The sequence below is a fragment of the Emys orbicularis genome, chromosome 3, assembly GCF_028017835.1.
Source record: "Emys orbicularis isolate rEmyOrb1 chromosome 3, rEmyOrb1.hap1, whole genome shotgun sequence".
NCBI lineage: Eukaryota > Metazoa > Chordata > Testudines > Emydidae > Emys > Emys orbicularis.
Window position 1 is genome coordinate 129,842,397 of NC_088685.1, and position 12,274 is coordinate 129,854,670.

Here is a 12,274-nt window from a genome sequence, read left to right on the forward strand (position 1 = left end):
ACTATCCCTTCCCCCTAGATATAGGGGAAGAGGTAGTTATTGACTGTAATTCCCTCAAAGTAACGTACACAAGTTGATGCCTGGTGTATGCTCTGGAAGTTTTATTTATGGAGGATAAAAATGAAGGTCTTTGGGGAAGGGACAAAAAAGGGCAGTGTTTCTTTAGTATCTTTATTTTATTCTAACTCTCTGATAGCTCTTATTTGGCTTCTTTAGTGGTGAAAGCCCTTGATATTTACAGCTGTTAAATGCAAGAAGGTAATGCAACTGTTTGCTATCTGTTAAAGTTATTCTGCCCTTTCTGTCTTCACTGAGAAACTGTTTCCATATAGAAACTATTTTTTTTCTTATGAATCATAACCCCAGGAATACTGAATTTGCAAGTTGAGAGTTTTTTGCTTTGAAGGACTTATAAACTAGTTTCTTAGTTTGTTGAGCATCTTTACTGCTACTTGTCCTAAGAGTTGACCTAATCAGTTCCTTAGTAAGCAAATGGCAAGCACTAAGAAACATCTGTGCACATTTATTTGACGTAGAATAACTGTCAGATTAAGAGAAGTATTTTTTCTTCCGGATTCTTTCTGGCAGCTTTTGGCTTTGTATTAACTCCATTGGCACTAATTCCTAAACTTAATCTTTGTGCCCTTGCCATAGTCTGTTGCTTTCCTTTTACCCTGTGGCTAACTTTATTACTGTTTTGAAGCAATAAATACCCCACACTTACAAACTGATGAAAGGAAAGGCTAAATATATCCTTGGCCAGTGTTGCTAACTTTGTGATTGTAACACATAAGCAGTTACCTATGGGCATAAAATTCCATCTAAAACTGCTATTTGCACAGAAAAGTCTGTTAACGTTTTTATTATTGCTTGGCTTAAAAAAACACATCATTAATGGGTTGAGTAGCCAGCTGTATTGCATAACATTATATTATTCTTCTCCATAAGGGATGAATTTTAAATATTAGCTGTCAGTGAGGTTTTCCAATATTTTTAGAACATTAGTGGCTTTACACAGTCCTAGCCTGAATTATAACATGTAAAAAGTTTCCTACAGAGACTAAAGTTAGCTGTTTGCTTGCTCTTTTTTAAAGATAATGTCTGCACTTCTGTTGTATGTCATTATCTATAATGCCAGAGATGCAAATAAAAATAGTATCTCTAGCATCATCATTAGCTTTGTTTTTTTGAGTGTCTGAATAGCTAATCTGAAATGTTATCACCATTAGGACACTGGGGTTTTCGCTGTTCAGACAGTTCAGCAATCTAATGTCCAAAATTCTTCAATTCCTTTTTTTTAATATCTTTCTAAAACAGCTGAAGTATCAAATCAAAGGGAAATGCTTTTGGGCATAGTGCAAATCTAAACTTACCTTTATTTTCACTGTGCATCTTTCTTTTTTCCCTTCTTTTATTACCTGCAGCAGACTGCTGTGCCAGCAATCTCTGTTCTAGATTTGGTATGTTCTTGTTTCTTTCTCTTCAATACCTCTTCCCCGTCTTGATATTTTTGTTTTGTTTTCTTTATTAATAATGATCCAAAATGCATTGGATGTTGTCTTTGCCATTTCTGGGGTGTTCTGAATCAAGGTGCGATACAGTAAGTTAACTGTAAGCATGCATTTTGAATGTTTCTAAATCTCTTCTTCTTACTCCTCTCCTCCTGCTTCTCTTCTTTAATTGTTGTGTTCTGCCCGTGGCTTTGAATTGTTTGCAGCTGTGATCTAATATGAAACTCTGTATTTGATATTTCTATGTAATTATATATTTATAACATCTTACTAAGCAGTTGGAAGGAACAAATTGTGGGGTGAGCTTTTCTCAGTTTCACTTGTTTCATTTTAAGTCCTAAACCAAAGAAAACTTGTCCTGCCATTCTTCAGAAATTTATATGAACTTGTTTTTAGCAGCTTAAATACACAAGATTTTTAAATCCAGTGACACCGTAAATGTACATGGCCTATTACTTTAAAAGGTCATGTTCCCTATCCTCCCTCGTGATGGCTTTGTGTACCAGTTTAGCTGCTCCATTAATTGGCAGTAAACAATATGTTTTCTTAATTTCTGATATTTTTCTGTAATAGAATGAAACACTAGTTCAGGAGCTGTTGCCCTGAGTTAGTATATCCAACTAATTTACAAACATAACCAGAAAACCTATCTCTTACTTTCTTTTCCTAAACTGCCATTTCATTTGGATCAATACCATTCATTTACATTTAAAATTGAGATGGAAAAATCTCTTGTTTAAGTGATTGTTTTAGGGCAGTAATCCCTAAACCAGTACATAAATGCTATTGCCAGCATTGAGAATGAGCAGATAATTGAAATGTTTCCTGTAGCTCTCTAGAAAAGAAACTCTCACCTTTAAAATTAGTTACTGTATAATTGGGTATAATCTGAATGCAATTCATGTATCTGAACCAATGCTTGGGACAGGTCCTGTAGATACAAATTATTTATACCACTCAAAAGATGAAAAAGTGACTGTTCAAAATTTTGCCCAATTTTGGTATTGAAATGCAAACACTGCTTTATAAGACCAATTTATAAAATGTATGCGTCAGCTAATTTATAACATGTATTTAAACACTACTGTAGTATCTCTGTGCCAGATTACTATTGTTATAACCAATCTCAAAGTCCTCTGGCAGCAACAAAACAGGTGAGCTTTCTCAGTTGTTTTCTGAATGAGACAAGTACATTCAGAAAAGTCATGGATATTCCAGCTTCTGGTGTTGCCATCTCTCAAGGTTTTATCGCATGTCTTGGATAGTCAGTGTTTTTCTTAAAGCTCCAATTCCTGGAGTCATTGTGTTGAGAATCTCAGCTTTCATTTTTACGATGTTCTGGAGAAAAGTTTGAAAATGTGAAGCCTAAAGGCAAAAAAGCAGAAGACAAAAAGAGCCCCAGATCTATTATTTTAAAAGTTTCATAATTTTTAAGCCAATCTCATGAGGGTTTTTTTTAATCTTGTCTGATTTTTTTTGAATGGTTGGGGAGGGCAATATTGAACTTTAGTGATAATACCCCTTACATTTTTGTTGCATCTCTGCCACAATCATTTTATGTACCCAAGATTGTCTGCTTTCTACAGTAAAATGAAGTTGAAGGACATTCATTGTATATTTAGACCTGTAGAATGAACAGTGTAACCTGTATGTTTAAAAAGGCCCTCAAGTGGTTAATGAAAACTTCAAAGCATAAAATGTCAGTTTTCGTGATGTTTTTCCTTTTAAATTCTGTGGGGCCATTATTAATTCTAACTGACCCTCCCCTGTATTAAACCCCTATATAAAGATAAACTTAAAATATTTTATAACTTTATTTTTAAAAGTTCCTAACAACACCATCTTTATTTTGTACAATTTGAAGTCCAGTGCACGCAAGCCATTCCCATGAATTAAGCTCAACAGCTCCTAATACTCTAGCACTGATTTCCTTTTTTTACCCCCTTGGACTGTCATGTAAGGGAAATAGGCTATCTAGTTAAAGATTAGATGTTTCGTTTATTGAAGCTGTGTATTAAGTTTTGGGCAGAGGCACATCATGCTGCCCTGAGAGAACTGGAGAGCATAATTGGTACTTGTGCAGTCTGGGCTACTACACACTGAGCATGTCACAGCAGTACTATGTGAGAAGAATTAGCAGTGTCATGATATAGTCCTCTATTAGAGGGAACAACTTGGAAGAAGCTGCTTGGCTGCTGTTCTGAGCTAGACTGTATTAGAAGTCCAGGTTGGCCACACAGGAAACCAAGGATTATGGGACCAGATGAACTCTTGACATTTTATATGGTAAACTAACCTACCTGGGATAGAGGAGAAGGGAAAGTTCATGCTTCTATACCTAGTGAGCTGTTACAGTTACTCTTGTATGTCTGTGTATACGGAGCTTCTTTTCTATTCTTTACTATTTAAACAAAAAAATGCTTAAGGGAGGTACTGAATATAGAACAAATGAACTTGTTTTCATATTACATGTAACATGTCTCTCTTCACGTAAGCAGTACTGTGGGTCTTGAGTTGTACTGTGCATCTTGAGAAGTTATATTGACGGGTGTCCCTTTAACTGAATGTCAGACCAGACAGATGTGTAAACTTAAAAAAAAAAAAAAAAAAATAAGAAAAGACTAAATATTCAAACTAGTGCATGAGAATCTTAATTGCAAGAGTCCTATTGATGTAAATGGGGCTTGTGGGTAAATTTTCTCACTGTTTTGAAAATGTAGGAATTAAATGTGCCTTACTTACCGCTTGTAGGGTTAGTGTAGTACACCGTTGTACACCGTCACAAAAGCTAATTGCTTCAAGCAGTATGGAGAGCCTTGCCATCTCAACAGTCCTTTCTTGGTGTATGACTACTGCTAAATAGAAGCTAGTTATGTAGGTAATACAGAGTGAGGTGTCATCTTGTAGTGATCACTCGATTCTCTACGACTTCAGCCTAATTTCTCACTCTTGGCCTGTTTCCTAGGATTTAGGTCTAGAATAACCTCTGATCTGGCTGGCACATTCCTACCTGATACAGCTGTCCTTCCAAAATTACTGTGGTCAACACATTGACATTAACTCCAAAATTGGCACGTTGCATAGGGTGGTTTTTTCTTATTTTGGTGCTCTAGAAATACAAATAATATTTCTCTTTAAGTGTTTGGGACAAAGTCAAAAAGTTCTCCTTTATTCTCTCATTAAGACTTATTTTTGCCAATTTTTTTCTTTGAGTGCAAAAAAAGTATTTTTCTTGAGGACATTTTTTTCTGAATTTTTCATCTCTCCTGCCCTTCCATATCATTATTTGGTACCATAAGATTAATTCTTATGCTAAATTGGTGAATTGTTGTAAAAGGGGGAAGGGAAGAAGAGATCTTTATTCCAATAGGCTTTTAATTGTGATAAGATTTTTTTATTAACAGATCTATTCTTTTATAACAGATATTTTATAAAACTTGTTTAGTTGCTTTCCCTATTGTACTGAGTGTATTTGAGTCTTCCCTCTACCTTTGTGCAGTGTCAAGAACTACAAAAGCCACTTACCTTTGAACTCCAGTTACAAGAAAGTAACATCCTCTGAAAAATATTCACCAGATACATGCCGATATGAATACTAAATCATTTTTATTTAAAAAAAAAAAAAAAAAAAACATCACTTTGACGACCATGAACTGGTCTTGAAAGATTGGCACACTCTGATGTTTGTAACTTTGACCATCTAATCAGAGGAATTCTCAGCTTTGAAATGCATGCTTGATAATCAGCTGATTTAGTTATGCATGTAAGGGTATATGAGACAACAGTGCTCTATAGAGGATGTAACCTACAATCAGACCCCCACCAGATACACATAAGTAAATCCAGTGTTCAGGGCGTTAGCAAAGAAACTGCCAGTTAAGGAAAGATTAATCAGATAAATGAGAAACTGAATATTTTTTAATGTTTTTACAGAATTTTGCCTAGCTATTTCAATTTTTAGGTTAAATATTTGAACAAGAAATTGTATAGTTATAAATCTGATTGTGGTCATTTAATAGAACAATAGAATCGTTTAGATTCAGTTTAAAAAATTCCATTGCAACATTAGGAAGCCATCACTCAATATTTGACACACTGGATATCAAAATGAAAGTTTAAAGGGTCTTTTGTCTTCAAATGCATATCCTCCCTTCTGTTGGTGTTAATGGGAGTTACATGCTCAAATAGATGGGAAATAGGGAGAGAAATATCACTGTCTCTAAAGTTCCACTTTCCCACTATTGCTGTATTCTGTCGGGGTATGTAGACGCTCGGGTTGCTGCGCAAGGTCTAGGACCCTGAAAGGTGGGGGGTCCTAGAGCTTTGGCTGGAGCTGTATCCCCAGCATCTACACTGCCCTTAAACAGCCCATGAGCCCGAGTCAGCTGGCACAGGCCAGCCACAGGTGTCTAATCACAGTGTAGACATACCATGTATGTGCATAAACTGCTTGACTATGAACAAGAGCAGACTGAATATATTTAGCAGAAAACCACATGTAAACATTATGACAGCTTTAGGAAACACAGACCTAACATCAATTTAATAAATCTTACTGTGAAAAGTTTAATGTAAAAATATAAGCTCATAGCAATAAGAAACATGACTCAACTTAGATGGCAGATAATTTCTGTACTTTAGAGATAGTTGTTATCCCAATGAGTACACTCTCCATCATAGGTGGCAGTTCCTGACCGCTTCAGTGAACCATGCAAAAATTTATTTGTAGTGGTGCTAATTTGTCTGATCCAGTGCATTGTTATGTCTGATAGACAATTGTATATACATTTATCTGAGGTTTATATATTAGCAATGTTAGATTCAAGTAGCCAAAGCCTTGGTTCGTTGTCTGTTTTCCTAGTGCGCATCTGTTGTAGAAACACTGGGAGACTTTTTATTTATCTTTTGAGGCTATTGGTAGACTTGCCACATGAGCCTCTTACTTTAAATGGATTGACCCCATGACTAAAAAGTCAAGATTTTTCAATGCTTAAATCCCGATCTAATTGTTAGCTGTTGAAGCTGTGGAATGTTGATTCCAAATGTCTAATTTCAGTTCACCTGTGAAACGCTTGTTACTGAAGCGGTCTCGACTGTAAGTCAAACTGTACCTCTGTAGGGGTCCAGTACGCATCTGTACAGTCATACTAGCAAGGTAGTTTTTTAATAGAGTTCTGCTGATTCATTTTAGTTAACTATATGTAGAATTTCCCATAATGCCAAAATGTAGGTGGAACTGCACAGTCTGTGTCTCCAAAAGTCTCTCTGGTTGTGTACAGCTGTTGTAACAGTTCAGCAGTGAAAAGAAAGCAGTACATTCCCTTCTATACATTTCTCATCCTTTATGTGCAACAATTATTAGAAATTCTGTATGGTTTTTAGGGACTTTCAGGGAAAATATAATGTAATAAATCAGAGTTGGACAGGGAAAACATTATTGGTCTGCTGTAGTGTAGTGCTTTGCATTAAACTGGTCAGTTTTTAAAATGAATGCTCCAGGTATATGTGCTCTCTGACTTATCCAGGGGGAGGTGATTTCATAAACAATTAAAGACAAGTCTTTGTTAGTTACAGGATGAAGAGCGCAGACGGCAGCAACAGTTAGAAGAGATGCGTAAACGAGAAGCAGAAGATAGGGCCAGGCAAGAAGAAGAGCGCCGGCGCCAGGAGGAGGAGCGGACCAAGAGAGAGGCTGAAGAAAAGGTTATGGTCTTCTGAGTGCAGCAAGAATTCTTTGTAGGCTTCACCTACTTAGCCTGACCATTAACAATTTGGTTTGCTGTAGGGGGGAGGTGAATATATTAACATGATGGTAATATTCATGGGCTCAGACCCTCTACCATCCAAAATAGAATAGACAGACCCTGAGTTAATGTCCAGATTCATATCATTCACAGCTTTTGTATTTATTGGTAACTCTCAAACAATAACACAACAGAAATCTCAGGCTTAGGCTTGGTCTACACTGGGGGGGATCAATCTAAGTTACGCAACTTCAGCTACGTGAATAACGTAGCTGAATTTGACGTACTTAGATCGACTTACCGTCGTGTCTTCACTGCGGTGAGTCGACTGCTGCCACTCCCCCGTCGACTCCGCCTGCGCCTCTCGCCGAGCTGGAGTATAGGGGTCGACGGGAGAACGCTCAGGGATCGATTTATCGTGTCTAGACTAGACGCGATAAATGGATCCCCGCTGGATCGATCGCTGCCCGCCGATCTGGCTGGTAGTGAAGACATACCCTAAGTGTCCTCCCTGAGCTTGGTTGTCACTGCTAGAGTTTACCTTCAGAGCCTTCTCTACCTTGGCTTTCTAGTTTCTTCTGCCTGAAAGAGACATTCCCACGCTGCTTTTGTTTGGGTTGGAGCTGACTGACCTGCCAGCCTGCCCCAGCAGTAATCATCCTGGAACTTAATACAGGGTTTTAGCACCTGAGGCTATGGTGATTCAATAGAAGAGCTTTGTATTGCTTTTGGGATTTTTTATAAGAAAAGAAAAATATATTGTATGGAATTCAGAGATGGAGAAGTGGAGAGAATGCTCCACCGTATTTTTGTTACTTTTGTTTGAATCTGGAAAAAAATTACTAGGAGTTGGTTCTTTTATGCAGGAAGCTATTAGACCTGAATGTGATCCAGCAGGAAATTGGATCTCTATACAATTAGGTACACTCCAAAACTCCAGACATTTGGATCCCTTAAAAACTCATACATGATGTTTTAAAATTTTTATGATAAATTTCTTAAGATCTCAATCTTTTTATTTGACTCTCAATGTGGTAGATGTAGAATCATCCCACCCACTGTAAGATTTCACTTGAGCAGTGACAATCAGGTTTCTTCAGAATGAAAACTTGGATTTTAGTGAAACTGTGATTTCAGAATGGAGAAGGATGTTTTAATGATAGGAGAAGCTCCTGCTGGGAAGATCAAGTAGGGGAAAAGTTTAAAAGCTCTAAGACCTGTTTTTCAGTGGTCTAGGAGTAATGGGCTGACAATGAGCAAGAGAAAATCTAGAACAGATTAGTTTTCCAAGGGAAGTCATAACAACCCCATCACTGGGATATATCACACACAACTGGACTCAGCAAAGTAGTGGAGGTCATATCATAGGAAAGTTAGAGGTGGAGGGTGGATAAGATTGATCAGTAATAAATAGATGTTCTCCATCTCTAACTTTGGTGATGTGGTACATTCTAATGATATTTGGGTCACCTACAGCTGAAAGGCTTTTATGACTAGCAAATCTGATCTGTCCCAGAGACAGTTACATATAAGTCCCAGACAGAGATTGTTACAAATTTAGTGCCACCTAAATACTCTAGAGCCTTCAAAATGGAAAATAGTATTTCATACATAACCAATAGAAGGGTAACTGGCTCTGACTTCTTTAGTTAAGAAGATTCTCAGGTTGTTTAAGAAGGGTGTATATTTATTTACTTATTTTGATTTATATTTTAAAAAAGATGTGTATCCAAAACTCTAGGCACCCTGCCACAAATTCCAAGAAGTTTTTTTAAGAAGCTGTACTATACATCCTTAATTTAACAAGAAATAATGTTTTATCGATGTGATTGCAAAATACAAATATTCGGTAGTTAGTGAATCAAGAAATGATAGAATTTGACCTTCACAGTTTGTAGTGAAAGTCCAAAATAGATCTGTATCTATTAGCTCACAATGGAGTTTTGACAGGTGTTGATGAAAATTAAGTGTTTTTATTTCACAGAGCAATAAACAATCTTTAAACTGGAAAAATATAGGAAACTTTGTTCACATATGGTAGTCACATGGTAGCTTCTGAGAGATGGTAGAGTTCAAATAATATGTACTGTACCTTATTATGCACTTCTATTTTTCTCAGGTTCACCCAAGAGTTCAGTGCAGATTATTTTTATTATGGCCCTATAGAAACATCATGGGCAGAGCATTTTCTTCATGAATTTGTAGAAGACACTTCAAGAGATTTATTAAAGCATTTAAAAAAAAAATTAAATTGCACAAGTTGCAACTTGTCTTTGCATGAAGTTATTTTTCTAATGTCTATAACTTAGGCTTGTAGAATCAGTGACCTCGAAAGCTCTGTTGATGACCTATTCAGGAGGGATAAGGCAAAATTGTACTCTCTTCCAAAGTTCCTTTCTAAGATCACCCATTTTATTTTCATTCTTTTTTTTAAATACTTTGCAGCTTTGCTAAATCCTTACTTTATCAACTCTAACTTTATGAAAGATGAGTGCAGGGAATTCCTTTAGTCAGTACAGCTTTATTTCTGTTAACTCAAGTATGTTGTCAGCATAGAGTATGCATCAACTCCAGAAATAACTCAGAATTACCATTGTGTTACAGGACAATTCTGTCATTTTCACATTAGTAAATATACTCTTTGTATAATGATTTGGAGTGGCTTCCTTACTCATTGCAGGGGAAGGGAGATGAGGGGATCTGTTCAGTGCTCTTGTGGAGGAAAACTTGAATCCATCCTATGTTTAAATGTTTCTCTTGTTCTGATCTCTGCACTTTTCTTTCCTACGGGCCTACAGAGGCGACAGGAGGAGGAGTATTACAACCGTTTGGAAGCTGAAAGGCGTAGACAGCATGATGAGGCAGAACGAAGATTACTGGAACCTGACGAGCCTGGTCTGTACAGACCTCCGCTTCCACGGGAATATGAGCTCCCACCCCCACCCCCTTCATCTAATGCTCCTCCTCCCCCACCTCAGCGAAACACCTCTTACCTCAAAACACAGGTCCTCTCCCCTGACACGGTTTATACTGCCAAGTTTGTTGCATACAATGATGAGGAGGAGGAGGATTCCACTCTAGCAGGTCAGGATAAGTACTCCAGCACAAGAAAATCTTATGGTGACCTTCCTCCTGCCACCCTTCCGCCACAGCAGCTCTTCCGCCAGCCGCGCCCAGTCTCAGATGGCATCTTTCTTTCCACCTCATTCCAGCCACCCTCGGTCAATGCCAACAGTACTGCTTCCAAAACAAGTCATCCCCCTTCCCCATCAAACAAACCAAGTTTCTTCCATCCCAGCAGCTCAAAAGGTAGAAACAAAAAAATGAAATCAGAATCTGTCTCTACAAATCTATCTGCACATTTCCCACTGTGATGCTGTAGATATAATCACTTATTCTGTGATTTATTTATTTTTTTTATTTCCCCCCTCCCCCCCACTTGGTCACTATTCTCAGCGTGGTGATCTAACTTTAATCCTGATATCAATGTGAATGCTCCTATTTGTAAACATTTTAATCTTTCGAATTTCCTTGTTCCTTACCAAACTCTCTCAAAATCCCATCTTTCACACAATGAAGGAAAAACAATCAGTTTGACTGTTGCTCAACCAGTTCCAAGTACTGTTGGTTTTGGCTTTCATTCTGTACCGTCTCAGTAATTGTTTCTTATTCTATTTCGTTGGCTGTGCCCTTGCTGCTTCTATACATGTGTTTTCCATGAAAATATAAAATACGTTTTCTGATTGATTAATGGGGGGGCGGGGGGGCTTCTGCTTTCACTACTTGGCACAAGGGGGACTCTTACTGATTTAAATATGGTGTGCAAATGGCTTTCAAAGGACCCCCGTACACTTTTAAATCTTACATATTCAAAATTAAGGTGATATTTGGGGCTTATTGACATAATGAAAACAATTTTCTAGGCAGCACATAGTAGTCATTATATTTCTGCATTATAGTGCAGGTTACCTTATGACTGGGGGCAAGAACCTATTTTTCCATCATTAAAGTGCTTTTCTTCCTGCTCCTTCCCTCTTCCCAGCCTGTCTTAATGTTCCTTTGTAGTCTCCTTCTCTTTCCCTTTACACTGCAAGCACACAACTACACTGGTAATTAGAGCTTTATTAGCAATTTAGTTGCATTAATTTTAGCACCATCCATTGCCTGCAAAGCACTATGGTTTTTCTTCTAACTGTACCCAGAACCTGGATGCTATCACAGACTGAAGTTCAATGCTAGATTTTTTTGGATACCATGGCTAAGGAGGAGAAAGTTCATAATACTTGAGTCTTTGAGTATGTGTCAGTATCGAGTATGTGTCAGTATGGATCTCGTTGTACGTGGGCACATGCGTGTGCATCATGCACAAGATTTTTTAAAATAGTGTCCATTGGGGCCGCACATGTATCCTGTGCCTCTTTGTTCTCCTATGTGAGGCCATGGAAGTGGAGTGGCCACAACCCTCCCTCGGTTCCCTCTTACCACCAATGGCAGCAAGACGGAATCCAGTGAGTGTCTGACCTTCTACTCCTAATTATATTTGTCCTTTTCTCAGCTAGTTTTGGTAAAGAAAATCTATTTTCATCCTTCTTATTCTCTATTTTCTTGAATTTGGATGATCCCAAAAAAACAAAATCCATACCCTCCTGTATGGTGGGGCGATGCCTCTCACATCAACCATCATGGTGGACTCTAAATCTTCAGGCTTCAACCCCGGCCCTGACTCATCCCCCTGGTCCATGGGCACGGTCAATGTCTGGTTTGTCTGAAGGACAGCCATAAGTGTTTAGTGTGCAAGTCCTCCCCAAGGACTCCGCATGTCAAGGAACATGTGGCTAAAACTACACCTACTTGAATGGTGGTTGAGCGCCTTGTCAAACCTGAAGGAGACTACCACCTCCAAGGTACCAAAGGGGTCGTTGTCAACTACTTCTCCCTCAAGCAGACAGTACAGCCTAGGGGTCAGACGTGAAAGGAAAACAGGAAAAGATATCATCAAAATCGGCACTAGCCACATCA

General features: G+C 38.0%; 1 protein-coding gene across 7 annotated transcripts in view; it reads left to right on the forward strand.

Moving 5' to 3' along the window:
- AFDN (afadin, adherens junction formation factor) overlaps positions 1 to 12,274 on the forward strand; it is a 213,834-nt gene that overhangs the window by 192,406 nt on the left and 9,154 nt on the right. For 4 of the 7 annotated variants that reach the window (XM_065400880.1, XM_065400877.1, XM_065400878.1 and 1 more), the window contains 2 exons: positions 7,080 to 7,214; positions 10,054 to 10,339. In XM_065400880.1, the coding sequence (XP_065256952.1) occupies positions 7,080 to 7,214; positions 10,054 to 10,339 (421 nt within the window). The remainder of the gene's footprint in view (positions 1 to 7,079; positions 7,215 to 10,053; positions 10,340 to 12,274) is intronic. The other 3 variants (XM_065400879.1, XM_065400882.1, XM_065400883.1) reach the window with 2 other exon arrangements.